General features: G+C 40.8%; 3 protein-coding genes across 3 annotated transcripts; all 3 read left to right on the top strand.

Moving 5' to 3' along the window:
• Positions 1 to 2,620: 2,620 nt before the first annotated feature.
• Positions 2,621 to 4,998, top strand: LOC131939984 (uncharacterized). Its single transcript, XM_059298519.1, has 3 exons — positions 2,621 to 3,082; positions 3,862 to 4,048; positions 4,748 to 4,998. Exons 1-3 carry the CDS (start codon positions 2,794 to 2,796, stop codon positions 4,959 to 4,961), a joined length of 690 nt encoding a protein of 229 aa, XP_059154502.1. The 5' UTR covers positions 2,621 to 2,793; the 3' UTR covers positions 4,962 to 4,998.
• A 5,217-nt stretch (positions 4,999 to 10,215) lies between these two features.
• On the top strand, positions 10,216 to 12,978 carry LOC131939931 (uncharacterized). The gene is made up of 3 exons (XM_059298466.1): positions 10,216 to 10,650; positions 11,646 to 11,817; positions 12,518 to 12,978. Exons 1-3 carry the CDS (start codon positions 10,311 to 10,313, stop codon positions 12,732 to 12,734), a joined length of 729 nt encoding a protein of 242 aa, XP_059154449.1. The 5' UTR covers positions 10,216 to 10,310; the 3' UTR covers positions 12,735 to 12,978.
• Positions 12,979 to 20,105: 7,127 nt separating this feature from the next.
• On the top strand, positions 20,106 to 21,684 carry LOC131940044 (uncharacterized). Its single transcript, XM_059298587.1, has 3 exons — positions 20,106 to 20,540; positions 20,853 to 21,021; positions 21,452 to 21,684. The coding sequence occupies exons 1-3, from the start codon at positions 20,270 to 20,272 to the stop codon at positions 21,660 to 21,662; spliced, it is 651 nt and encodes a 216-aa protein (XP_059154570.1). The 5' UTR covers positions 20,106 to 20,269; the 3' UTR covers positions 21,663 to 21,684.
• The last annotated feature ends 3,018 nt before the right edge of the window (positions 21,685 to 24,702 follow it).

Below are 24,702 nucleotides of genomic sequence, written 5' to 3'. Positions count from 1 at the left end.
GGCTAGATGCTGTTGCTGTACCTGTCGTCGTAATGTCAACCTGTACTGTCCTATGAGATGCTGTTTCTGTGCCGGTCATCGAGATGTCAACCCGAGGCTGTCATTGAAAAGCTGTCCTGCAGACAGTCCCTGTTATGTCGCTGTATGTATGGAGTTGTGAGTACCGGTACTGCAAGTATGTAGAGTGATGATGTTGTTATTCGCTCTGATTATTGGAACACTGTAATCTATTGTATTGTCTGTAATACGTAATAAATGTATTGAAATGCTAAGTTTTATTTTTAGTTAAATATTAATGTTGTATTAGTGTTAAGTAATTAGTTTTGCTCAGGTCTTGTAGACCTTCCTGTCCCAACGGGAATGCCACGGATGAGTGAATAAGATCACCAATCGGTTTAAAAAACAAACAGTAACAGGAATAAATAATGTGCAAATAACATTGCAAGTTTAATTTTTTTTAAATACATATGTAGTCGACACTTTTTTTGTTTCAAATGTTGAGAATAGCCACTTGGTTACACAACTTATGAGAGTTACAATAGTTACAACAGTGACAAGAATTATAATAGTTACAACAGTTACAACAGTTACAATAGTTACAATAGTTACAATAGTTACAATAGTTACAATAGTTACAATAGTTACATTTGTTACATTTGTTACAATAGTTACAATAGTTACAATAGTTACAACAGTTACAACAGTTACAATAGTTACAATAGTTACAACAGTTACAATAATTACAATAGTTACAATAGTTACAATAGTTACAACAGTTACAATAGTTACAACAGTTACAATAGTTACAATAGTTACAATAGTTACAATAGTTACAACAGTTACAATAGTTACAACGAGTCGACCCGCTGCGTATCATACGCCGCTATTTAGTTGTTTTTTTCTACTTTTCAGTAATTTATAATTTGTGAATTCGACAGTACCAATGCTGCCACTGAAAATATAAAAACACTAAACCCCCCTCCCCCCCCCCCACGTGAAAGCAGCCTCCTCTTAGTTACCTCCTCTAAGTTTAAAATCGTTTCAAACTAAATTATCTATAGCCGTCACCAAACCCGTCTCTATGATTGTAAAATGTAAACAGCGTGACCACAGCTCACCAGACAATGTGGGGGTGGGGTGGGGGTGGTAGTGATAGAGAGAAAGAGAGGGGACTGCAAGGAGGCGCTTGCAGCTTGTTTTCTAACGGCTCCCAGAAGAGAATTATATATATAGATAGTTACAACAGTTACAATAGTTACAATAGTTACAATAGTTACAATAGTTACAACAGTTACAATAGTTACAACAGTTACAATAGTTACAATAGTTACAATAGTTACAATAGTTACAACAGTTACAATAGTTACAATAGTTACAATAGTTACAATGGTTACAATAGTTACAATAGTTACAATAGTTACAATAGTTACAACAGTTACAATAGTTACAATAGCTACAACGAGCCGACCCGCGGTGTATCATACGCCGCTATTGAGTTATTGTTTTTTCTACTTTTCAGTAATTCATAATTTGTGAATTCGACAGTACCAATGCTGCCACTGAAAATATTTGCTTTAAAACACTAAACCCCACTCCCCCCCTCGTGAAAGCAGCCTCCTCTTAGTTACCTCCTCTAAGTTTAAAATCGTTTCAAACTAAATTATCTGCCCCTAATAGCCGTCACGAAACCCGGCTCTACGATTGTTTTGTAAACATTTAGCGTGAACCGCAGCTCACCTGACCATGTGAGGGGTGGGGGTGGGGGAAGAGAGGAAACTGCAAGGGGCGCTTGCAGCTTGTTTTCTAACGTCTCCCAGAAGAGAATTATATATATATATAAATGGTTACAATAGTTACAATAGTTACAATAGTTACAATAGTTACAATAGTTACAATAGTTACAATGGTTACAATAGTTACAAGAATTACAATAGTTACAATAGTTACAAGAGTTAGTTACATGCACGGCGTTGTATAAAATTACAACTCAATGCTAGTTTATTACTATGATGAGTATTTCGTCTCAAGTATTGTGTAAGTCACTTTACAAAGTCCCCTACCACCCCCGTGTGTTATAAGCCCCTGTATTAAAATAGCTGTACGACTCTCTGACCCAATTTTTACTCCATGTCCGGGGAAAAGGTAGTGACGTCACGAATTACGTGTTGACATCCTGGATAATTTAAATAGGTCAAGTGAACTCTTTAAGTCCTGGGGAAACCTACAGGAGGTTCGCGCTCGCAGAAACGGAACCTGCTTGTTTTTAAACCACGCAATTACACGCTACCGTCCCTCCCCCGTTTTTTCCACAAGCCGACCCAGCGCATCGCTCCCGTGTCAAACTGACCCGCCTATAGGGGCTGCATGTGATCTAAATATAGCACATACATCAGGAGGAAAGGTTGATTAATTAGGTGAATTTGCGTGGCTTATTAACATAAGGTAAAGAAAGCTGGAAGGGGGGGGGGGGAGGCTGGTACTTTATGTTTTCAAAAACAACCAATTTCTCGGAATACCGTTCCCCGCTTGTACACGTCATTGGAAATTCCGTTACCATTCCACCAATTTCAGGATGTATTGTGTGTATAAATAAGGGAGTAGATGTAGCAGAGGTATGCCATTGGGCTCTTATCAGCTAGTGTAGTCTCAGTTACCTGTCAATACAGCACCAGTGTCCAGTCTCAGCTACCTGTCAAGACAGCACCAGTGTCCAGTCTCAGCTACCTGTCCATACAGCACCAGTGTCCAGTGTCAGCTACCTGTCCATACAGATTCCGTACAGTGCCAGACACCATGCCAAGCTTAAGATTCCTCGTCCTTCTGCTGGCGGCGGCCGCTGTGTGTGTGTCCCACTCCGCCCCCACAGACAGCAACCATGACGTCACAACGGTTCCAGCCACACAGACATCGTATGCTGAGATTGTCCAGAACTCCGAATCTCAAGATGTTGACGATGATGATGACGATGATGATGATGTTGATGTGAACACAGTCATTGATGGCGTGCCGGTGAAATACTTGACGTATGATGAGCTGGTCGATCTGATCAATGATGAGGACAATTTGGTCATGTCTGAGTTGGGTGAGTACTTGGGTGTGTGGTCATGTCTGAGTTGGGTGAGTACTTGGGTGTGTGCTCATGTCTGAGTTGGGTGAGTACTTGGGTGTGTGCTCATGTCTGAGTTGGGTGAGTACTTGGGTGTGTGCTCATGTCTGAGTTGGGTGAGTACTTGGGTGTGTGCTCATGTCTGAGTTGGGTGAGTACTTGGGTGTGTGCTCATGTCTGAGTTGGGTGAGTACTTGGGTGTGTGCTCATGTCTGAGTTGGGTGAGTACTTGGGTGTGTGCTCATGTCTGAGTTGGGTGAGTACTTGGGTGTGTGCTCATGTCTGAGTTGGGTGAGTACTTGGGTGTGTGCTCATGTCTGAGTTGGGTGAGTACTTGGGTGTGTGCTCATGTCTGAGTTGGGTGAGTACTTGGGTGTGTGCTCATGTCCTAGTTGGGTGAGTACTTGGGTGTGCTCATGTCTGAGTTGGGTGAGTACTAGAGGTGTGTGCTCATGTCTGAGTTGGGTGAGTACTTGGGAGTGCCCGTGGAATATCAAAACGACAGTAGGGGGTGTCTGTTATGTTATGGGGGGGGGGGGGGGTAGGGGTGGTTTGTCATTTGTTAAATTATGTGGGGAAGGCATGTAATCGTTCTTGAATCTTGGGAGTAGAAAGGTTTGTAGAAATATGTATAGGTAGCACAATTCAATAATGTTTAACTTTATTCTATTTCTTCCTTTTGTTTTCTAAAAATAACTTTTAATTTCTACCTGTTGGAAAATGTACTCACATGTGTGCTACGTTTTACACAACAGATATCGTGGCCATCAGACAAGTGATCCAGGCCAGACTAGCCAAAAACATCACCCCCCAGGGAGGCCGACAGAAGCGTTGGGTCCCCCTGGCCATGCGCCTGTTTCAGGCGGGTCGCGCGCTGTTCACAGGGTCAAGGGCAGGTCGCGTGACATCAAGCGGAAGTCGCATCACCAGACAGTATGACAGGTGAGTGACCTCACCACGTATGTGGGACACTTAGCCATCAACCCATATAATTGTACTAATCCAACATTCCGGCATTAGGAAAGCTCTCTTATCATTACCGGGCACATTTTTAAAGAGATAAAAACCCACTTGAAAATTTTTGCAATTTTTATTATAGAAATGTTTTGCTTAGAAACAGTCATAGGTTTTATACGACAGCTGTTATAAAAAAATCTTTTGAATATAAATCCAAAGTACATAAAACAAACAGCCATTATTGTATTATAATAAAGGTACGGTAAAATTAACACAATATCATACCATTAAAGCTAACAACAATAATAGTTTTCCTTAGTTATAAACGATAGTGCAAAATTAACAACGACGATAACAATTTTTAATAAAACGTAAACTAGCAGCTTCTACACATGTAAACCAGACATTTAAAATGTTTGCCAGCATATCCTACGGTGTAGTCATCAACTCTAATGTAAAGAGGTTGTCGTTACATCAATGTAAAGAGGTTGTCATTACATCAATGTAAGGAGGTTGTCATTACATCAATGTAAAGAGGTTGTCGTTACATTAATACACAAAACTCGATTTTATTTCCCCCCTCCCCATATTGTCATAGATAGTCACATACGAACGACCCCCCCCCCCCCCTCCCCCATGTATGACTTACCCCCCAAGTAACATTTTACCCTTGATCCCCCACAGACCAGGCAACTACAACGACGCTGTGAGAGACTTCAACAGATTCAATCCACAGAACCAGGGCACGTTCTCTGGACCAATCAACGGCCGGACCGGCACCGTAGGCAACCACAAGATCACAGTCCGTGACGGCAGCTCCAACGGTTCTCCCACCCTGGAGATCAGGTCCCCCAAAGGCGATGGTACCTTCGTCAGGAAGTTCCGCTACACTGAATAGTAACATCAAGATATCTTGTGATTTTAATCTTTGTAATGAACAGTAACATTATAATGGCTTGTGATTTTAATATTTGTTATGTATAACATGATATCTGGTTTTTAGGATTCTTTGGAGATTTTTCCATCTTTGTTATGGACATCGCAATGTCTAGTGATTTAAATCCTTGCATTGTACATCATTATGTGATTATGTTTTGTGATAATGTTTTTTTATAAACTTTACGTGTAATGAATGTAGTGTGCTGTTTTATCCTGCCAAATGATTTATGCCACCAAAGTTTGTGCCAAATCTATTCCCGTCCGTCTAAACCACGTTGCTCGTTGCATTTGTATTGTTTTCATAATTATGTAAGTTTACTAAAACATACATTTTAAGATTTTCAATCATGCTTTGACTTTGCAATGTAAACATTTTTTCATAATTTCTAATAAAGTTTTAATTTTAGTAAGCAGAAAGATTTCTGTGCTGTTATTTATGTTTGGTAAAGTTTAAAATGTTAACAAACTTTTAAAGTCTGGTGAAGGTGGCTTTTGTCTTATTTTGCTATTTGTGCAATATTTTGGCAAGTGGTCCGCTCTATCGACCATTGTTTAAAACAGACCATTGAAAGATTACGTCTTGGAAGTCCAAGCACACAAAAACTAGACACTAAGATGAGAAGAGCCTGATGTTGTCCATACATCAGGCACCCTATCCCCACACAGCTAATGGACACGAAGGAAACTGACGTATTCCATACCACTAGGAATAGGCAGTGTCGCAGAACCTGCCGAAAGTAAACCAGAGTTGCTTATCTTCTTACCCTTAGAGCCCTAACTACATAGATCAGTTTGTCAATCTGTAATTTTTATTGTTTTCCAGGAAAAGTAGGTTAATTAGCAGAATTAAGAGGAATTTAAATTACTTAATAATTTTCAAACTCACACGAAGCATGGATTTAAAATCTAATATCTTTAATCACCTGATAGATAAGCGGAGAATATTTAAGTATGTGTCGACATATTGTTCTGCCTATACACGAAGTCTGTGTCTTGTGTCTATATACCTTGTTGAGACATTCCGAATGTGCAATTTTAGCATTACCTAAGACTTCTGTAATTGTATGCAAACACTTGCCACACGTCGGTAAAGGTCGGTCTAGAAATTTACAAGCAAAAGAGAAAGATTATATAGGCAGGCTTCACCAGTAATGAGCCGTTAAGCGAATGGAAGTTCTTGGATAATTGCTTGAAGGAAAAGGAGGGTGAGGAGGGGGTACAGACGCCGGTTGAGAAATCATGTGCTTCAATAGATACTATTGTAAATCAGGATCCGCACATTCACATCCAAACTAAAATCTTTTTATTAATACTAATAGTTTCGCTGTCTGTGTATCTGACAAGAACGCTCTGTCTGACAAGAACGCTCTAGAGAAAACACAAGCAATTTAAAAACATGCACAGTAATTCGAAAAACGAAATATGACGTCGACACATTTAGCGCACAGAGTAGAAAATAATCTCAAACCCAGAGAGTGCTCAAAGTTATATGACGTCATTGATTTTCGCGTTAACATTGAATAAAAAGGAAATGTTGTCTAATCTTAATGGTTTGCGTGAAGAGTTTCTTGCATACAATTCTTCGGGTAGGGGCGAAGCCCCACCCCCCGCGTAAGAACGTCTGAGCCCCCCCCCCCTCGGGGAGGGGGCGGACACTGGAAAAAGTATATAATTATATTTCGTTGAATGGGACGGTAGACATGTTTTTTTTGGGGGGGTGGGGTGGGGGGGGGGGTGGGGGGGGTGGTGTGTGTGGGGGGGTGGGGTGGTTTTAGTTTAGACTTTTTCCTCCCCAGAGAGGGGTGGGGGGTACTTGAAATTTTCGGGGGCGGGGGTAGAATTTTCGGGGAAGGGGCGGACACTGGAAAAAGTATATAATTATATTTCGTTGAATGGGACGGTAGGCATGTTTTTTTTGGGGGGGGGGGGGGGGGGTGGAGGGGTGGGGGGTGGTGTGTGTGGGGGGGGGGCGGTGTGTGGAGGGGGTGGTGTGTGTGGGGGGTGGGGGGTGGGGGTGGGGGGGTGGTGTGTGGGGTGGGGTGGGGTGGGGGTGGTGTGTGTGGGGGGGGGGTGGGTTGGTTTTAGTTTAGAGAAAAGAGACAGCACTATCAAGCTAGCGCCCGGTGTATCCTTCCTCAACGGGCCATTTTTCTCGTCTATTAATACTAATAGTTTCGCTGTCTGTCTATCTATCTATCTGACAAGAACGCTCTAGAGAAAACACAAGGAAAATAAAAACATGCACAGTAATTCGAAAAACGAAGTATGACGTCGACACATTTAGCGCACAGAGTAGAAAATAATCTCAAACCCAGAGAGTGCTCAAAGTTATATGACGTCATTGATTTTCGCGTTAACATTGAATAAAAAGGAAATGTTGTCTAATCTTAATGGTTTGCGTGAAGAGTTTCTTGCATACAATTCTTCGGGTAGGGGCGAAGCCCCACCCCCCGCGTAAGAATGTCTGAGACCCCCCCCCCCCTCGGGGAGGGGGCGGACACTGGAAAAAGTATATAATTATATTTCGTTGAATGGGACGGTAGACATGTTTTTTTTGGGGGGGGGGGGGGTGGGGGGGGGGGGGGGGTGGGGGGTGTGGTGTGTGTGGGGGGTGGGGGGGTGGTGTGTGTGGGGGGTGGGGTGGTTTTAGTTTAGACTTTTTCCTCCCCAGAGAGGGGTGGGGGTACTTGAAATTTTCGGGGGCGGGGGTAGAATTTTCGGGGAAGGGGCGGACACTGGAAAAAGTATATAATTATATTTCGTTGAATGGGACGGTAGGCATGTTTTTTTTTTGGGGGGGGGGGGGGTGGAGGGGTGGGGGGGTGGTGTGTGTGGGGGGGGGGGGCGGTGTGTGGAGGGGGCGGTGTGTGTGGGGGGTGGGGGGTGGGGGTGGGGGGTGGTGTGTGGGGGTGGGGTGGGGGTGGTGTGTGTGGGGGGGGTGGGTGGGTTGGTTTTAGTTTAGAGAAAAGAGACAGCACTATCAAGCGAGCGCCCGGTGTATCCTTCCTCAACGGGCCATTTTTCTCGTAATAATAGTTTCGCTGTCTGTCAAGAACGCTCTGTCTGACAAGAACGCTCTAGAGAAAACACAAGCAAAATAAAAACATGCACAGTAATTCGAAAAACGAAATATGACGTCGACACATTTAGCGTAGAGTAGAACATAATCTCAAACCAGAGAGTGCACACAGTAATATGACGTCATTGATTATCGCGTAAACATTGAAAAAAAGGAAATGTTGTCTAATCTAAATGGTTTGCGTGAAGAGTTTCTTGCATACAATTCTTCGGGTAGGGGCGAAGCCCCACCCCCCGCGTAAGAACGTCTGAGCCCCCCCCCCCCTCCCCAACTCAAAAGAAATTTCCTCATCGATACTCTATAATAAAATTACAGCCTAATTAATGTGTCTAATCTAAAAAGTGGTTTTCTTGCAATGGGAAGGTAGACATGTTTTTTTTTTGGGGGGGTTGGGGGGGGGGGGGGGGGGAGGGGTGGAGGGGTGGGGGGGGGGGGTGGTGTGTAGGGGTGGGGGGTGGTGTGTGGGGGGGTGGGTTGGTTTCAGTGTTTCTTTCAGACTTTTTCCTCCCCGGAGAGGGGTGGGGGTACTTGAAATTTTCGGGGGCGGGGGTAGAATATTCTGGGAGGGGGCGGACACTGGAAAAAGTATATAATTATATTTCGTTGAATGGGACGGTAGACATGTTTTTTTTGGGGGGGTGGGGGGGCGGTGTGTGGAGGGGGTGGTGTGTGGGGGTGAGGGGTTGGGGTGGGGGTGGTGTGTGGTGGGGGGTGGGGGTGGTGTGTGGGGGTGGGGGGTGGGGTGGGGGTGGTGTGTGGGGGGTGGGTTGGTTTTAGTTTAGAGAAAAGAGACAGCACTATCAGCCTAGCGCCCGTTGTACCCTTCCTCAACGGGCCATTTATCTAGTATAATAATATGAAGCTAAACATAAGTGTACATATTCGTTGTACAGACACCATCAACAATTTTAAATTTGTCCAAAGATAAAGATAAAGCTCATTAAAAGTAATGAGGAAGAGAAGTTGGGCAAGTGTGAGCACACTACAAACATCACCACCAGACCTGCTCTAAAGCAGAGCCCACCTCACATACTGAACCGGCCACAGCAACAGGTTTGGCTACACATGAAATCAGCTGGTATAGCACAGGACATGTGTTTAACGGCCTTGAGCAGGAGTGACGGGCAGTGAGCGGCCTTGCCACACCAGACGACAGGGGTTGCCCAAACTAGAGGCTGTTTCTTGACCTCAACCAATGCAGTGGTTTCATCAAGATTTAAAAAAAACAACAAATATGCCCCCCTCCCCTCCGTTAATAAAATTTTAGAGTGACGTTTCATTAAATCCATTTTGTTCGTTGTATTATATTTATTTTTGCTACAACTTATTTATAATACAAAGTTTGTTTTACTTAATTGGTGATATGTGACTACACTGAGTAAAATAATTTAATGTTTATTGATAGCTCGTTAAAAGATTGCTCATAATCCGTATAATACAAAGACAACTGATGAAGTACTCCCAAATAATTAAATGCTTGAAAAAGTTAGGAACTAGAGTGGCAATATTTTCGATTCAATTGAGTCTAATAAAATAATAAATACGAGTAATTATTACATTACAATTAGCACGACTATAAGATTTAAAACGACCATGCTGTTTGTTATCTTTTCGTACTACCGTGCAATCTTAAGAAGATTTTAAATAACGGCTGAAACACATCAATATCACACGTCTTAATGTTTTTGGAGTCATTATTTTTTCGAAAAGTAGCAATTTATTAACTACCATTTATCCCATTTGGACAATAGTTGATAACGTCAATCGAACTTTCATAACATAATTACAAACGCACTATTTAATACAATGTCATACACTCTTTGTACCTCATTATTCTATTTTTATTTTATTATTTCATTTCATATAGCATAGACTTTCTCAAACAAAAAATGGCAAGGTAAATTATGCTTATTTACATGTTTGGGCACGTAGCTATACACGTTGATCTGGAACATTCGCAACATGCCCCCCCCCTCCAATATACGGTTGTTAAAATCCCTCCAATGTTTTGACGATATGTGCAGCCAAGACTAATTTCACACCACGCTTCCCTGTTACATATTTAGGACGTTTAATTAGCTACACTTAACAAAAATCCCCACCCATCCATTGTCTAGATCCGGGGGAAATTTTAACAGCGTACTCAATTTTACTTCCTGGTGTTCGCAGACACGGATGTCTGGGTGAGTATAAATTGATGCCAGCTTGACAGACGGCATCCTCACACACATGCTACAAGCTACAAGCAATCTTTGGAGCAGACAAGCTGTGCTGAGACCTGATACAACTAGGCCGTGCATCGTAACCATGGCATTGAAGCTGTTGCTGTGTCTGCTGGTTGTAGTTGCTGTTCTTGCCTTAACAGCTCAGGCCGCCCCTAGAGACGTGAGCTACGGCACCAAGGGCAAGAACCTGGTCGACGACACGAAAGATGATAACGGTGACGTGTTTGGCGATGATAAGATCGACGGTGCCACTGAAATTGACGGCATCGCACTGAAAGATTTGACTAGAGATGAGCTTCACGATCTGATGGAAGATGTCGACAACAGGGTCATGGCGGAACTAGGTGAGGCATCTCTTAAACAGTGTCATCCTAATGTAGTGAGATAATGTATCGAGATAATGTAGTGAAATAATGTGGTGAGACAATGTGGTGAGATAATGTGATGAAATAATGTGGAGAGATAATGTAGTGAGATAATGCAGTGAGGTAATGTAGTGAGATAATGTGGTGAGATAATGTAGTGAGATAATGTAGTGAGATAATGTAGTGAGATAATGTAGTGAGATTAGGTAGTGAGGTAATGTAGTGAGATAATGTAGTGAGATAATGTAGTGAGATAATGTAGTGAGATAATGTAGTGAGATAATGTAGTGAGATAATGTAGTGAAATAATTTTTTGAGGTAATGTAGTAAGAAAATGTAGTGAGATAGTGTAGTGAGCTAATGTAGTATGATAATGTAGTGAGATAATATAGTGAGGTAATGTAGTGACGTAATGTAGTTTGAGAGATAATGTGGTGAGATAATGTAGTGAGGTAATGTAGTGAGGTAATGTAGTGAGATAATTTTGTGAGATATTTTTGTGAGATAATTTTTGAGATATTGTAGTGAGATAATGTAGTGAGGTCATGTAGTGAGATAATGTAGTGAGGTAATGTAGTGAGATAGTGGAGTGAGATAATGTAGTGAGATAATGTAGTGAGATAATGGCATGTTCTCTGTGAGGTCTAAATGACATTGGTTCTGTGAGCTCTAAATGACATGGTCTCTTCGAGGTCTAAATGACATGCTCTCTATGACATCTGAATGTCGTGTGTTCTGTCTGGTCTTAATGACATGTTCTCTATGAGATCTAAATGACATGTTCCCTATGGCAACTTAATGACATGTTCTCTATGACATCTAAATGACATGTTCCCTTTGGCAACTTAATGACATGTTCTCTATGACATCTAAATGACATGTTCTCTATGACATCTAAATAACATGTTCCCTATGACATCTAAATGACATGTTCCCTATGACATACAAATGTCATATGCTTCCCTGCCATGCAGACATCCTTGTAGGTAAGCTGGACATTCTCAAAAGGAAATCTCGTGTACGGGACACCAGACAGAAGCGCCAGTTGCCGAGGCTAGTCTTCGAGGCCGCACGTGCACTGTTCCGAGGGTCCACGGCTGGCAGGGTGACCTCAAGCGGTGCTCGTGTCACCAGACAGTACCAGAGGTGAGAGGTCAAGGTTACATTGGCTGGCTTTAATTATTGAGTTTTATCTATCTATCATTAACTAAATTAATTAACCATAAAAAAACAACTATTAAATAAACTTTAAATTTATACATGATCAAAGTATAAGTACATTTCTATTATTTGTTAAAATTGAGTAGGTTGATAATATTCAACCAATGTTTCGTTTGTAATTAGTCGGACGGCGATGTGTTAGAGAGTTATAGCTTGACCTAGGTTAAGCAATGGATTATTTTAATGAAAATAGCAATGTTACATAAGAACTCGTTGGTTGCTGTCGGCAGTCAAGTTACTGTTACAAATCTGGCGATCAATAAAATACAGTCAAGTTACTTTTACAAATCTGACGGTCAATAGACTACAGTAAAGTTACTGTTACAAATCTGGCGATCAAAAGACCAGACAAAGTTGAGATAGCGTGCTCAGTTTAACCCTAAGCCGCATGTACTCTCCCAATATGAGACAGGCTTACAAGAAAACAACAACGCCCTAATTGGACTGAGGAAGGTACTTTATGCTGGAGACTATAAGCCGAACTTGCGAGTGTCGGGTTAGCACTCACGTTATTCACCTTTACAGTGCGATGTCGTTTTCTATCCATCGCCTCTTTTGTGCTTTACTCTGTACATGGGCTAAACATAAACACTACATCTCCCCCCCCCCCCACCGCTCCCCGCAGGCCCGGCAACTACCAAGACGCCGTACGGGACTTCAACAGATTCAGCCCCATTAACGTCAAAACTTTCAACGGTAAGGTCAGTGGTCAGACAGGAACTATGGGGAACCACAGAATCACCGTCAGGAACGGCAGCAGCAACGGAAGTCCCACGCTGGAAATTAGGTCACCCAAGGGCAACGGAGAATTTGTCCGGAAGTTCCGCTACAATAACAAGTAATGCTGAGGGTTTTCCTGAATTCGGGACATTTTACCGCAGGTTTATTCTGTATACTGAAGTTGGAAAACAATGCATTGACTTCTACTAAAACAATCATAAATAATTTCATAAATTTGTAGTTTCTTCAATCTGATGAAGACCAAATATCGATGTGTTAATTTTTATATTTATTTTCAGTATTAAAAAGGATATCTTATAAATTTCAATGTTCTTCTTTCAATAAATATATTTTTAATTTCTCTTTGATAAATGGTTGTTTTTCTTTTGTTATTATGATTGAAAGAATATAAAAAAAATCTGATATGGAAAACATTTTCTGCAGTGACTTAGGACAGCTTGCCCTTATAAAACAAAACAAAGACGTGTGAGATTGTATTCCATTCTACAACATCAAGTTTATTTACACTTAACGCTAGAGCAAAAATGGGGTCGGCGTGGTCGAGTCGGTAAAGCTCATGGTTGCTAAACCGAAAAGTCTCGAGTTCGAACCCTCATGCAGATGAGGCTCGTTAGCTGGGGACAGCCACTCTTCTAGGAGAGACAACTCCAAAATCAAACAACTGCTGCCTTGTAGTTTGTTCTTGGTTGGACAAAGGCTATGGAAGCAAATCCAAAAAGAAAAGCAGGCTGAAATCGGAGTCAATGGCCTCAATGGCGCAAAACCAGTTGACACGTAATCCTTAATTGTGATGGAAGCACGGTCGAGTCGGCAAAGCTCATGGTTGCTAAACCGAAAAGTCTCGAGTTCAAACCCTCATGCAGATAAGGCTCGATCCCTCCCAACACTAAAAATTAAGAACGAAGAAGAAGAAGAAGCTAAAGCAATCATAGATAAAGCTACCTCACACGAGCAAAATAACACTCAGCAGATTACCAGCAATTTGGGGGAATTAAAACAGTTCACAAATGACCCATACGATCATATTTCAGGATTTATTGAATTAGAGCTATACAGCAGCTACAGCCAGTGGCGTAGCGAGGTCGGGTGTCACCCGGTGCGGTACTTAATGGTGTCACCCCCCACTCCACGCTTGTCGAAATTTGTCAAATTTGCTCTTAAAAGACTATTTAACACTCTAACTAATCACTTAATTAAGAGGAATTATCATTTGTTTGTATATATTTTGCTATTTTTTGCCTTGGTGTCACCCCCCCCCCCCCCAAAAGGTGTCACCAGTGCGCCCCCCCCCCCCGCCACCCTCCTCGCTACGCCTCTGGCTAGCTACATCCAACTGTTCAGAAGTACAACTCTGTGATAAAATACTAGACAAGCTAAAGCATGTCTGCCAATGTTTTTATTTTCAGTAGCAAGTATGTTTTTACTGAAAACCCATCCGGTCAGGTAGATTGATTTTTGTGTCAGTTGAACTGGTCAAACATTAACCTCTTGTCTTATTTCTTGACGTTTTCATGTTAAAGTTTGCTTGTATGCTTCATATTATATTGTGAATTATAGGTACATTGCGTTTTACGCTTACACAAAACGATTTCTAAATACACGTTAAAGCATTACCCATTTTAAGTAAGCTTGATTTATATATGGTTCGCGACGAAAAAGGCCCAGGACATATAGAACCATGCGCCATCCTCTTTTTTTAATATCTAATACTACTAAAACTCAACTTTGTTTACATGTTTGAATATTTATTTGTTTGTCTGATTTCGTACTGTAAGGAAACTGCTCAATATGGGGGGCTGTAAAATAGTATGTAGGTAGAGAACAATTTTTTATTGCAGACAGACTGTTAATCACACATTTATTTAAAGACGTTAATTAATTTATTGATTTATTCATAGGTAGATTAACCACATTTTTTTTAAAATTTAGAACAATGGCTTAATTTTGACTGAATAGTGACGTTTGATAACTCATTTTTTTGTTGGTTTGTTTTTTTTATTTGTTATTGGGGAGAATCTGCATTATATGTAGAGTTGTAAAAAAGGATTTTGGGTTGTAAATATTGTTCTTTCTTGAACACACTGTTAATTACTAACTAATTTAAAGCCGTTAATTAATCTTTTGATATATTCATAGGTAGATTAACTATATTTATTATAAAAGTTTAGAACATTGACTATAGTAATAGTTAAATGGTATACTTTTTACAATAATGTTCAAATATTTTTTCTTTAGGCCTGTATGTGAATGATAAGGTTGACTATCAGGACCTCGCGAGGCATAGGGCAGGTGAAGTAGAGTTCAACTGTTTCTATGTTCTCAGCATATGAATGGATAGTGTGGTCGGAGCCATGCTCGGCCGGAATCGTTTTTTTTTTAAATACAAATATGTCTGAGACTTGGCGGGGCACTGGGCAGGTGAAGTAGAGTTTAGTAGAGTTTTAAATTATAAAAAACGTCTTTTTGAATGTGGGGTCTGGTTATTTTGGGATGATAAGTGCTGGCAGACGTGATGTCATTTATGGATGACCCCCCGAAACCCACAGTTATCCAACTAGATAACGGGTAGTCTAGTATATCCTATAATTGTTTAATTGATGAAATGGCCTAAGCCAAATGGCCATTTGGCGACGGTTCATGCGACATAATGTTTTGAGAAGCCTCTCTCTAGGTGTCGTATTTGACCTACATTTTGTCAACATGAGTGACTGAAATGAACACGGATAGCGGGCACCACTAGTCATAAATTGTTTACTACAGTACCCCTGTCGTCAATGGGGCGCCACTAGTCATAAATTGTTTACTACAGTAACCCAGTCGTCAATGGGGCGCCACTAGTCATAAATTATTTACTACAGTAACCCAGTCGTCAATGGGGCGCCACTAGTCATAACTTGTTTACTATAGTACCCCAATCTTTAATGGGGCGCCACCAGTCATAACAACCCAATTTTTAATGGGGCGCCACCAGTCATAACTTGTTTACTTCAGTACCCCAATCTTCAATGGGGCGCCACTAGTCATAACTTGTTTACTTTAGTACCCCAATCTTCAATGGGGCGCCACCAATCATAACAGCCCAATCTTTAATGGGGCGCCAACAGCCATAACTTGTTTACTTTAGTACCCCAATCTTCAATGGGGCGCCACTAGTCATAACTTGTTTACTTTAGTACCCCAATCTTCAATGGGGCGCCACTAGTCATAACTTGTTTACTTTAGTACCCCAATCTTCAATGGGGCGCCACTAGTCATAACTTGTTTACTTTAGTACCCCTATCTTCAATGGGGCGCCACTAGTCATAACTTGTTTACTTTAGTACCCCCATCTTCAATGGGGCGCCACTAGTCATAACTTGTTTACTACAGTAACCCAATCTTCAATGGGGCGCCACTAGTCATAACTTGTTTACTTTAGTACCCCAATCTTCAATGGGGCGCCACTAGTCATAACTTGTTTACTTTAGTACCCCTATCTTCAATGGGGCGCGACTAGTCATAACTTGTTTACTTTAGTACCCCCATCTTCAATGGGGCGCCACTAGTCATAACTTGTTTACTACAGTAACCCAATCTTCAATGGGGCGCCACTAGTCATAACTTGTTTACTTTAGTACCCCAATCTTCAATGGGGCGCCACTAGTCATAACTTGTTTACTTTAGTACCCCTATCTTCAATGGGGCGCCACTAGTCATAACTTGTTTACTTTAGTACCCCCATCTTCAATGGGGCGCCACTAGTCATAACTTGTTTACTTTAGTACCCCAATCTTCAATGGGGCGCCACTAGTCATAACTTGTTTACTTTAGTACCCCTATCTTCAATGGGGCGCCACTAGTCATAACTTGTTTACTTTAGTACCCCCATCTTCAATGGGGCGCCACTAGTCATAACTTGTTTACTACAGTAACCCAATCTTCAATGGGGCGCCACTAGTCATAACTTGTTTACTTTAGTACCCCAATCTTCAATGGGGCGCCACTAGTCATAACTTGTTTACTTTAGTACCCCTATCTTCAATGGGGCGCGACTAGTCATAACTTGTTTACTTTAGTACCCCCATCTTCAATGGGGCGCCACTAGTCATAACTTGTTTACTATAGTAACCCAATCTTCAATGGGGCGCCACTAGTCATAACTTGTTAACTACACTACCCCAGTCTTCAATGGGGCGCCACTAGTCATACATTGTTTACTTTAGTACCCCAATCTTCAATGGGGCGCCACTAGTCATAACTTGTTTACTTTAGTACCCCTATCTTCAATGGGGCGCGACTAGTCATAACTTGTTTACTTTAGTACCCCCATCTTCAATGGGGCGCCACTAGTCATAACTTGTTTACTATAGTAACCCAATCTTCAATGGGGCGCCACTAGTCATAACTTGTTTACTATAGTAACCCAATCTTCAATGGGGCGCGACTAGTCATAACTTGTTTACTTTAGTACCCCCATCTTCAATGGGGCGCCACTAGTCATAACTTGTTTACTATAGTAACCCAATCTTCAATGGGGCGCCACTAGTCATAACTTGTTAACTACAGTACTCCAGTCTTCAATGGGGCGCCACTAGTCATAACTTGTTAACTTGTTTACTACACTACCCCAATCTTTCACGCGGTTCCTGTTTTAGCGTGTTTACCGTACATCCACAGTTTGTTGTCTGACACGGAAACAAACGGAAAAAAGCGAGGTTTTACGGTTTGTGTCTATGAAACTAGTTTACATCCTGGAAAAGTGTGGAAAGTTTCGACCTACGTTCCCTACGCAATTACCGAAATAACCCACACTGCTGTTTTGAATGAAACATGCATGCCATGACGCCTTGACCCTGGTCTAACCAATGGTTCTCAAATTCCAGACTCTACGTCCCCAAACCATTTACCACAAAAATATGTTTTAGTCGACCGAAATAATATGTTATGAGTAAAATATGTCTTTAAAGGACAATTAGTTAATGTTTTAAATTACTCAGTAATCTTAGGTGTAGAGCAACGTATAGATTATTAGAGTCCATTCATGTGTAGGTTGTTAGAATATAAGTCAATTTGAAGAGTGTTAGCACTTACACTAAATGTGAAGACTACTAGACTTACACTAAACAGTGTTTATTTCAGATGTTTTCCTCTTGGAGGGGGGGGGGGGCACTTAAAATTTTCAGTGGGGGGGGGGGGGGGCTACATTTTCCAACCGAAGGAGGGGGGGGGACACAGATAACATTATATTCTTTTACCTGTGAAGATAGCAAGGAGGAAATGTACTCATCAGTGTGAATAATGAGCAGTGTGAATAATGAGCAGTGTGAATAATGAGCCGTGTGAATAATGAGCCGTGTGAATAATGAGCCGTGTGAATAATGAGTAGTGTGAATAATGTGCACTGTGAATGATGTGCACTGAATAATGAGCCGTGTGAATAATGAGCTGTTTGTGAATAATGAGCCGTGTGAATAATGAGCAGTGTGAATAATGAGTAGTGTGAATAATGTGCACTGTGAATGATGTGCACTGAATAATGAGCTGTGTGAATAATGAGCCGTGTGAATAATGAGCTGTGTGTGAATAATGAGCCGTGTGAATAATGAGCAGTGTGAATAATGTGCACTGTGAATGATGTGCACTGAATAATGAGCTGTGTGGGAATAATGAGCCGTGTGAATAATGAGCTGTGTGTGAATAATGAGCAGTGTGAATAATGAGCCGTGTGAATAATGAGCCGTGTGAATAATGAGCTGTGTGAATAATGAGCAGTGTGAATAATGAGCCGTGTGAATAATGAGCCGTGTGAATAATGAGCCGTGTGAATAATGAGCTGTGTGAATAATGAGCAGTGTGAATAATGAGCTGTGTGAATAATGAGCAGTGTGAATAATGAGCAGTATGAATAATGAGCAGTGTGAATAATGTGCACTGTGAACGATGTGCACTGAATAATGAGCAGTGTGAATAATGAAGGATTTCAATCAGAATAACTAAACGATGTGGGTAGGGCGAGGATCAGGTAAATGAGTGCTCTCTCTCTCTCGAAAAATGTAAACATAATGATTATTTAGGTCGTTAAAGCAAAGTTTGGTAGATTCAAATAGCCACGTCACCAGGTTAGACACAGGTAAATGTGGCAGTGATCCACTTCTCTGGAAAACAGGTCAGGTGTTCAGTGACTCATATCGTGTTGACCCCCGTGTTTTTCTGTCAGTTGGGCTGAGGCTAAGGGGCCTTAACTACGCAACTATTTCACAGGTACAAGCTACACAACAAAAGCAGAATCTAATCAAATTAAATTTGTCACGGTAACTTGAACGCCCTTCTACCAACCATTTAAAATCAGGCCGCGCTACATGCAAGATACAGGCTGTAATGGTTTCTTGTTAAATAAAAGAAAATCACAATGTTTACACATACACCGTGCTCAGACATGTCTTTGTGTTAAACGTCCAGTGGTTCAACTGTAACTTATATATGAACATGGTTTCAATGAACGAGTAACATTGATTACGAATTTGACAGCAGCAAAGCTAGTATTGAAACAAAACATAAAAAAATCATGATCTGTGACGGTATTAAATATCCACTATGAGGACTGTTGCAGAAAAACATGTGATCAGAATACAAACTTCGATAAAAAGAACATTCTGCAAAAGTTGTAATATAGTCCTTGTGTCAGGTCATACATGCAGAATAAGATTAAGAAGTAAAAAAGAAACACATAAAGTTGTGACATGTTTACTCTGTGGGACCATAAAACGTTTTATGTGGAGAAAAGGTTACAACTTCTGGCTGGATAGACCTGAAGCTTGGCTGAACAAGGAAAGGAAAAAGTCTTGAATTTTTTTTTTCTTTCTTTAAAAGTAAATAATAAAATTTTCAGCACTTGTCAGAATGTAACTTAAAAAAAAATGAATTTGACTGTACAAGTTTGCTCTTTAAGTAAGAGCGCAATTAACAATGAGTCCTCTAATCTTGTAGTGATTCGTAGTGTAAGCCTGAACTGATAGAGACATTTAAATCCGGCGAAGTACAAAGAGGAATATACTGCAAACATTTTAATGACTCATATTTGCGTGATTTTTCCTATTATCCATAATTGAACGCAGTAAAGTTTTGAAATGATTTCGGAAATGATTTTTGAATGGTTTAGCAATTAGAAATATGACAAGGGTGAAAATAATCCGGGTTTCACAAAAAACAAATAGGATATTTTTTGTTTGGAACTTGCTCACGATATACGTTTGTTCTAAAATTAGTTTAAGATTCCGGAATAAATTTCTTAGATAGTAAATCACGGAGATGTCATGAGGCCGCAGAATGTTTGACATGACGATTTACATTTTGGTCAGTCGGAAATATCCGGGGAAAGTCGCTGTCGCTGTGGAAAACATCCGGGTCTCAGCCTGCAGGATTTCCAGATCCGGACCTTCGTCATGTATAAAGCTCTCCGTCATCCGATGTGGGACAAGTTGGCTGTGCCGGCATCTCAAAGCTACGCATCGCAAGAAATCTTGGGACCTGACAAGAGACAGACGACACTCCGGTTCTTGCACGATAACGTTCTACATCTACTAGCTACAAGAAATCTTCGGACCACACAAGCTGTGCTGAGACTTGATAAAACTACCAGCTACAGTAAAACTTGATCATGGCATCGAAGCTGTTGCTGTGTCTGCTGGTTGGAGTTGCTGTTCTTGCCTTCGCAACTCAAGCCGCCTCTGCTGACGTCAGCAACGGGACCACAAGTCAACCAGACGACAACCAGGTCTACGACTCGGATGATGATGGTGATGCTGTTTTTGGCGATGATAAGATCGACGATGCGACTGAATTTGATGGCATCGCTCTTTGCAATCTGACCGTCGATGAAATTCGTGACTTGCTAGAAGATGACGACAATAGAGTCAAATATGATATCGGTGAGTCGATTTTAGACATACTTTGTAAAATCTTATAAAATTGGTGAGAGGCGATTTTAGACATAGTTTGTAAAATCTTATAATATTTAATGCTTATTTTACTAAACAAAAACTACAGAGATTCGATTTTATTTCTACCAAAAAAAAAATTAACTGAAAGTTGATTATAAATCTACTTATTAAAACATACTGATGTTCTATTATCATCCAACCTAGTAAAGGCCTCTAAATATAGCTTTCCATTAGTTTGTGTAACTAATGTCTATCACAATACCTGTTGCTTTAAGTCCCGCTTTACACTCACCATTGCAGACATCTGGGTGGCCAAGAAAGAAATCTCCGAGAGAAAGCAACAGACCAGGAGGAAGCGCTGGATTGGAATCGCTGCCCGCCTCTTCCAGGCCGGCAGGTCGTTGTTCAAAGGTTCCACGGCCGGCAGGGTGTCTACAAGTGGATCTCGTGTCACTAGGCAGTACCAGAGGTGGGTTAAGCAGACAGGGACGGGGGGGGGATGGGGGTTATATAACAGGTGCGTCAACACAGGTAGATGGTTGTGGTGGGGGTGGGTGGCTATTAGAGGTGGGTTATCAAACTCATCTCCCTATCGACTACCAAAATGAAATCTGTCTCTCGTTAAACTACAACTAATGGTGATGGTAATGGCACGCTAGCACCACATGGAATTCGTTTAGTTTCAATATTATCATTGCCATATGTTAGTGAAATTACGTTCTCAAATCAAATAAATTAAAATATTAAATGTTTTTTAAAGAATATACTCTACAGTAAAAGGTTTAATCTATTTATTTACACAAAAATGTTTATATTATTATATTAAAAAAGTAAAACTAAAAATACAATAAAATCAAGATACCCTTTCCATACAAACTAAAACAAGTTGTATCTTTCAGATCTGGCAACTACAACGATGCCTTGCGTGACTTCAACAAGTTCCGTCCAGATAACGTCAAGTCTTTTGGCGGGAAAATCAGTGGCAAAACTGGAACTGTCGGAAACCACCGAATCACAGTGAGGAACGGAAGTAGCAACGGTCGTCCTACATTGGAGATCAGGTCGCCCAAAGGCAAAGGAGAATTTGTCCGCAAATTTAGATACAACTAAAACATGTGCCAAGAATTGCCAGTTGAAAGAATTTGTCCGCAAATTTAGATACAACTAAAACATGTGCCAACAATTGCCAGTTGAAATCCAAATTATGCATTCCATTTTCAAAGTTGTTGTATAATTTTTTTTATATTTTGTGACATTATTTAAATAAATAAACTGATCTAAAATTCAACTTGTTGAGTATTTTAATAAAAATTTGATCGCACACTACCATACGCCAAATGCGCTAATCTTATACTTAAGGAGGTATTTCTGTTTATATAGAATATAGAGTAAGCAGTGTCTTCTATCTGGAAACTAGTATCATGGCAATAAGCTAAAATCGATTGTTAAAATACAAAGATGGAAAAGGGGACTTAACCAAAGTAAAGTAGAAAAACAATGTGTAGAATTATATTACCTCCCTTGGGTTAACTGTAATCTAACAAGCTAGTGTAAAAAATATGATGATGGTGTTACAGACAAAATATTGATTTAAAAAGTAAAAATCCGCCGTCAAACATGAAATATCTGTGTCGTCTATGGCGTACAATGTGGGGATGGTGTTGTCTAGCGGGAATTTACTAACGCACCGTCCGTGCGAAGTTTTGGAGCCAACCCAGCACAGATTGGGTACCTGGCCCTAGACGGAGGAAAATAAACCGGCTGATAATAGTGCTAAGGGGTAATCCATTTATGACGTCCACAATTTTTTTGGGATTTCGGACCCCCCCCCCCCCCCTCGTCCACAAAAATCCACTTTTTTCCTTATACAAGTCCATATGCGTCCACAAAAGTTAGTTTTTTTCGGATCCCCCCCCCCCCCCCCCCCGCGTGTGGAGGTCATAAATGGATGACCCCTAACCACACTATGACAAAGCTAGTGACAGTGCTGACCACACACTGAGGGGATAGTGACAGGGCTGACCACAGTCTTACAGGGCTGAAATTATTACTCTCCACAGTAAAGACACCTCCCACTGGTTAGTACAAGCTCCTGGATATTGGTACAAACAGGCCACTGTGCTTAGAGACCCGGTGGATAAAGACACCACAGAATATATTTCTTAACAGAAAGGTTTAATAAACAGAGGAAAAATACATTTGTTAGAAAGGTGTGATACTTTCGTTATTTAAAAAAAAAATTGAAAACAAAAAGCCATTACAATTTTAAAATTTTATTAATAGAGTAAATAAAAAAAAAAATTTAAAATAATAACAAAAATAAATCAAAATTCAATTTCACAGTCATGGAACATCAATGCATTATGTAGAACAAATTCGCGAACAAAATTAAATATGTCTAAATACCCGTTTCCCTTTGAAATCCCAATTAGCAAAATTTCAAATGCTATTTGACGTGTTATTAGATTTTAAAAAAAAATGATTTCATGATAAATGAAAACGTTTGCTGCCTTAGGGGATCCCCCCCCCCCCCCAGAGGCGTAGCGACCCTTCCCGGCGCCCGGGGACAAACTTTCGATTTGCACCCCCTCCTCGAACTTTTCATTTGCCCCCCCCCCCTCCCTCAAACTTTCGATTTGAACCCCCCATCGAACTTTTCATTTGCACCCCCCTCAAACTTTCAATTTTGCGGCGCCCGGGGACATATGTCCTCCCCCTGCCCCCCCCCCCCCTCTCGCTACGCCTCTGGTGGAAAGGTGGGGAAAGTGAGGAAAGCGAGGCGAAAAAATACCAGCCTAGAGAGAAGCAGTGACCAAAATTAAGGATGTAGGCTCCAGAAAAAAAACAACCTCTTAATTAAAACATTTTATTGATTTCTTTGTGTATATCTAAGTTAGGGTACTTAATACGGGAAAATAGTTCCATGCATCAGGGACTTTTTTGAAAATATGGTTGCAACAACTGCAATCTTGAAAAAATCATCCTTTTCTGGAGTTATAAAATTCATAAACTAACATATATATCGGATATATAACCATTGATTCTCCTTATACTAACACTAAGAGAGTCAGCTGGCTAGTGTTTGTAACAGAACTCAATCCAGAATGTGTTTTTTTTTATTTTCAAAATTAGGCGTGGCGGCGAAATTCCTTTGAAATTAATGCTAAATTCAATGGAATTTCACCATACATTTTTTCAAAAATTTGAAAAAAAATATCTGCAGCTGTTTTTCGGTTACAAAAACTAGTCAGCTGACTCTATTGGTGTTAGTACAAGAAGTCAATGCATCAAACAGCATACCTATAGCATTGACAGAAGAAGCCCTAGAAAAAGTGGATAGATTTACCTACCTTGGAAATATTGTTGATAAGCAAGGTGGGACAGAAGCAGACATAAAAATAAGGGCAGTAAAGACAAGAGCAGTCTTCAATCAACTACAAATGTTTGGGGTTCTGGAGATTCAACCCTTGGGATAAAAATCCGGATCTTCAACACACTAGTAAAACCGTTTTTACTCTATGGAGCTAAGACATGGATAATAACTGCTATAAATAAGAAGAAAATGTAATCATTTATAAACGCATGCCTCAGAAAGATCCTGCGAATGGACACATCAACTGCCAGTTGAAGTAGAGATCCCATTGAGAAAATGGAAATGGATTGGCCACACACTCAGGAAGCCTGTATACAGCATAACAAGACAGGCCTGGAATCCACAAGGCAGTAGGAGGAGAGGCAGACCAAGAAAGACCTGGAGACGTGACCTGGAAGAAGACACCAAGAAGATCGGATACACCTGGGGACAGTTGGAGAGACTAGCCATGGACAGAGATGCCTGGAAAGCTCTTGACAGCTGACTATGTCCCAGGAGGGACGACAGGCAAACCTAACATAACCTAACAAGAAGTTTCATATGTTACTTTAGAAAATTTTAGAACTCCACAAAAGGTAGTTTTTTCCAAGATGGCCGCCGTTTCCATGGCAACCATATTTTCAGAAGAGTCCCTGGTACATGCAAATATTTTCCCTTAAGTACCCTTACTTATACATACACAATTAATTAAAAAGGCTTATTCATTAAAAAGTCTTTTTCCCCGGTTTTTTTTCTGGAGCCTACCCCCGAGGCGAAACAGACCAGCCTAAAGAAAAT

This window comes from Physella acuta, unplaced genomic scaffold (genome assembly GCF_028476545.2).
Source record: "Physella acuta isolate Inbredline_101_S28 unplaced genomic scaffold, ASM2847654v3 ptg000020l, whole genome shotgun sequence".
NCBI classification, from domain to species: domain Eukaryota; kingdom Metazoa; phylum Mollusca; class Gastropoda; family Physidae; genus Physella; species Physella acuta.
Note: the sequence above shows the minus strand (reverse complement) of the source record. Positions and strands in the feature narration are given on the sequence as shown.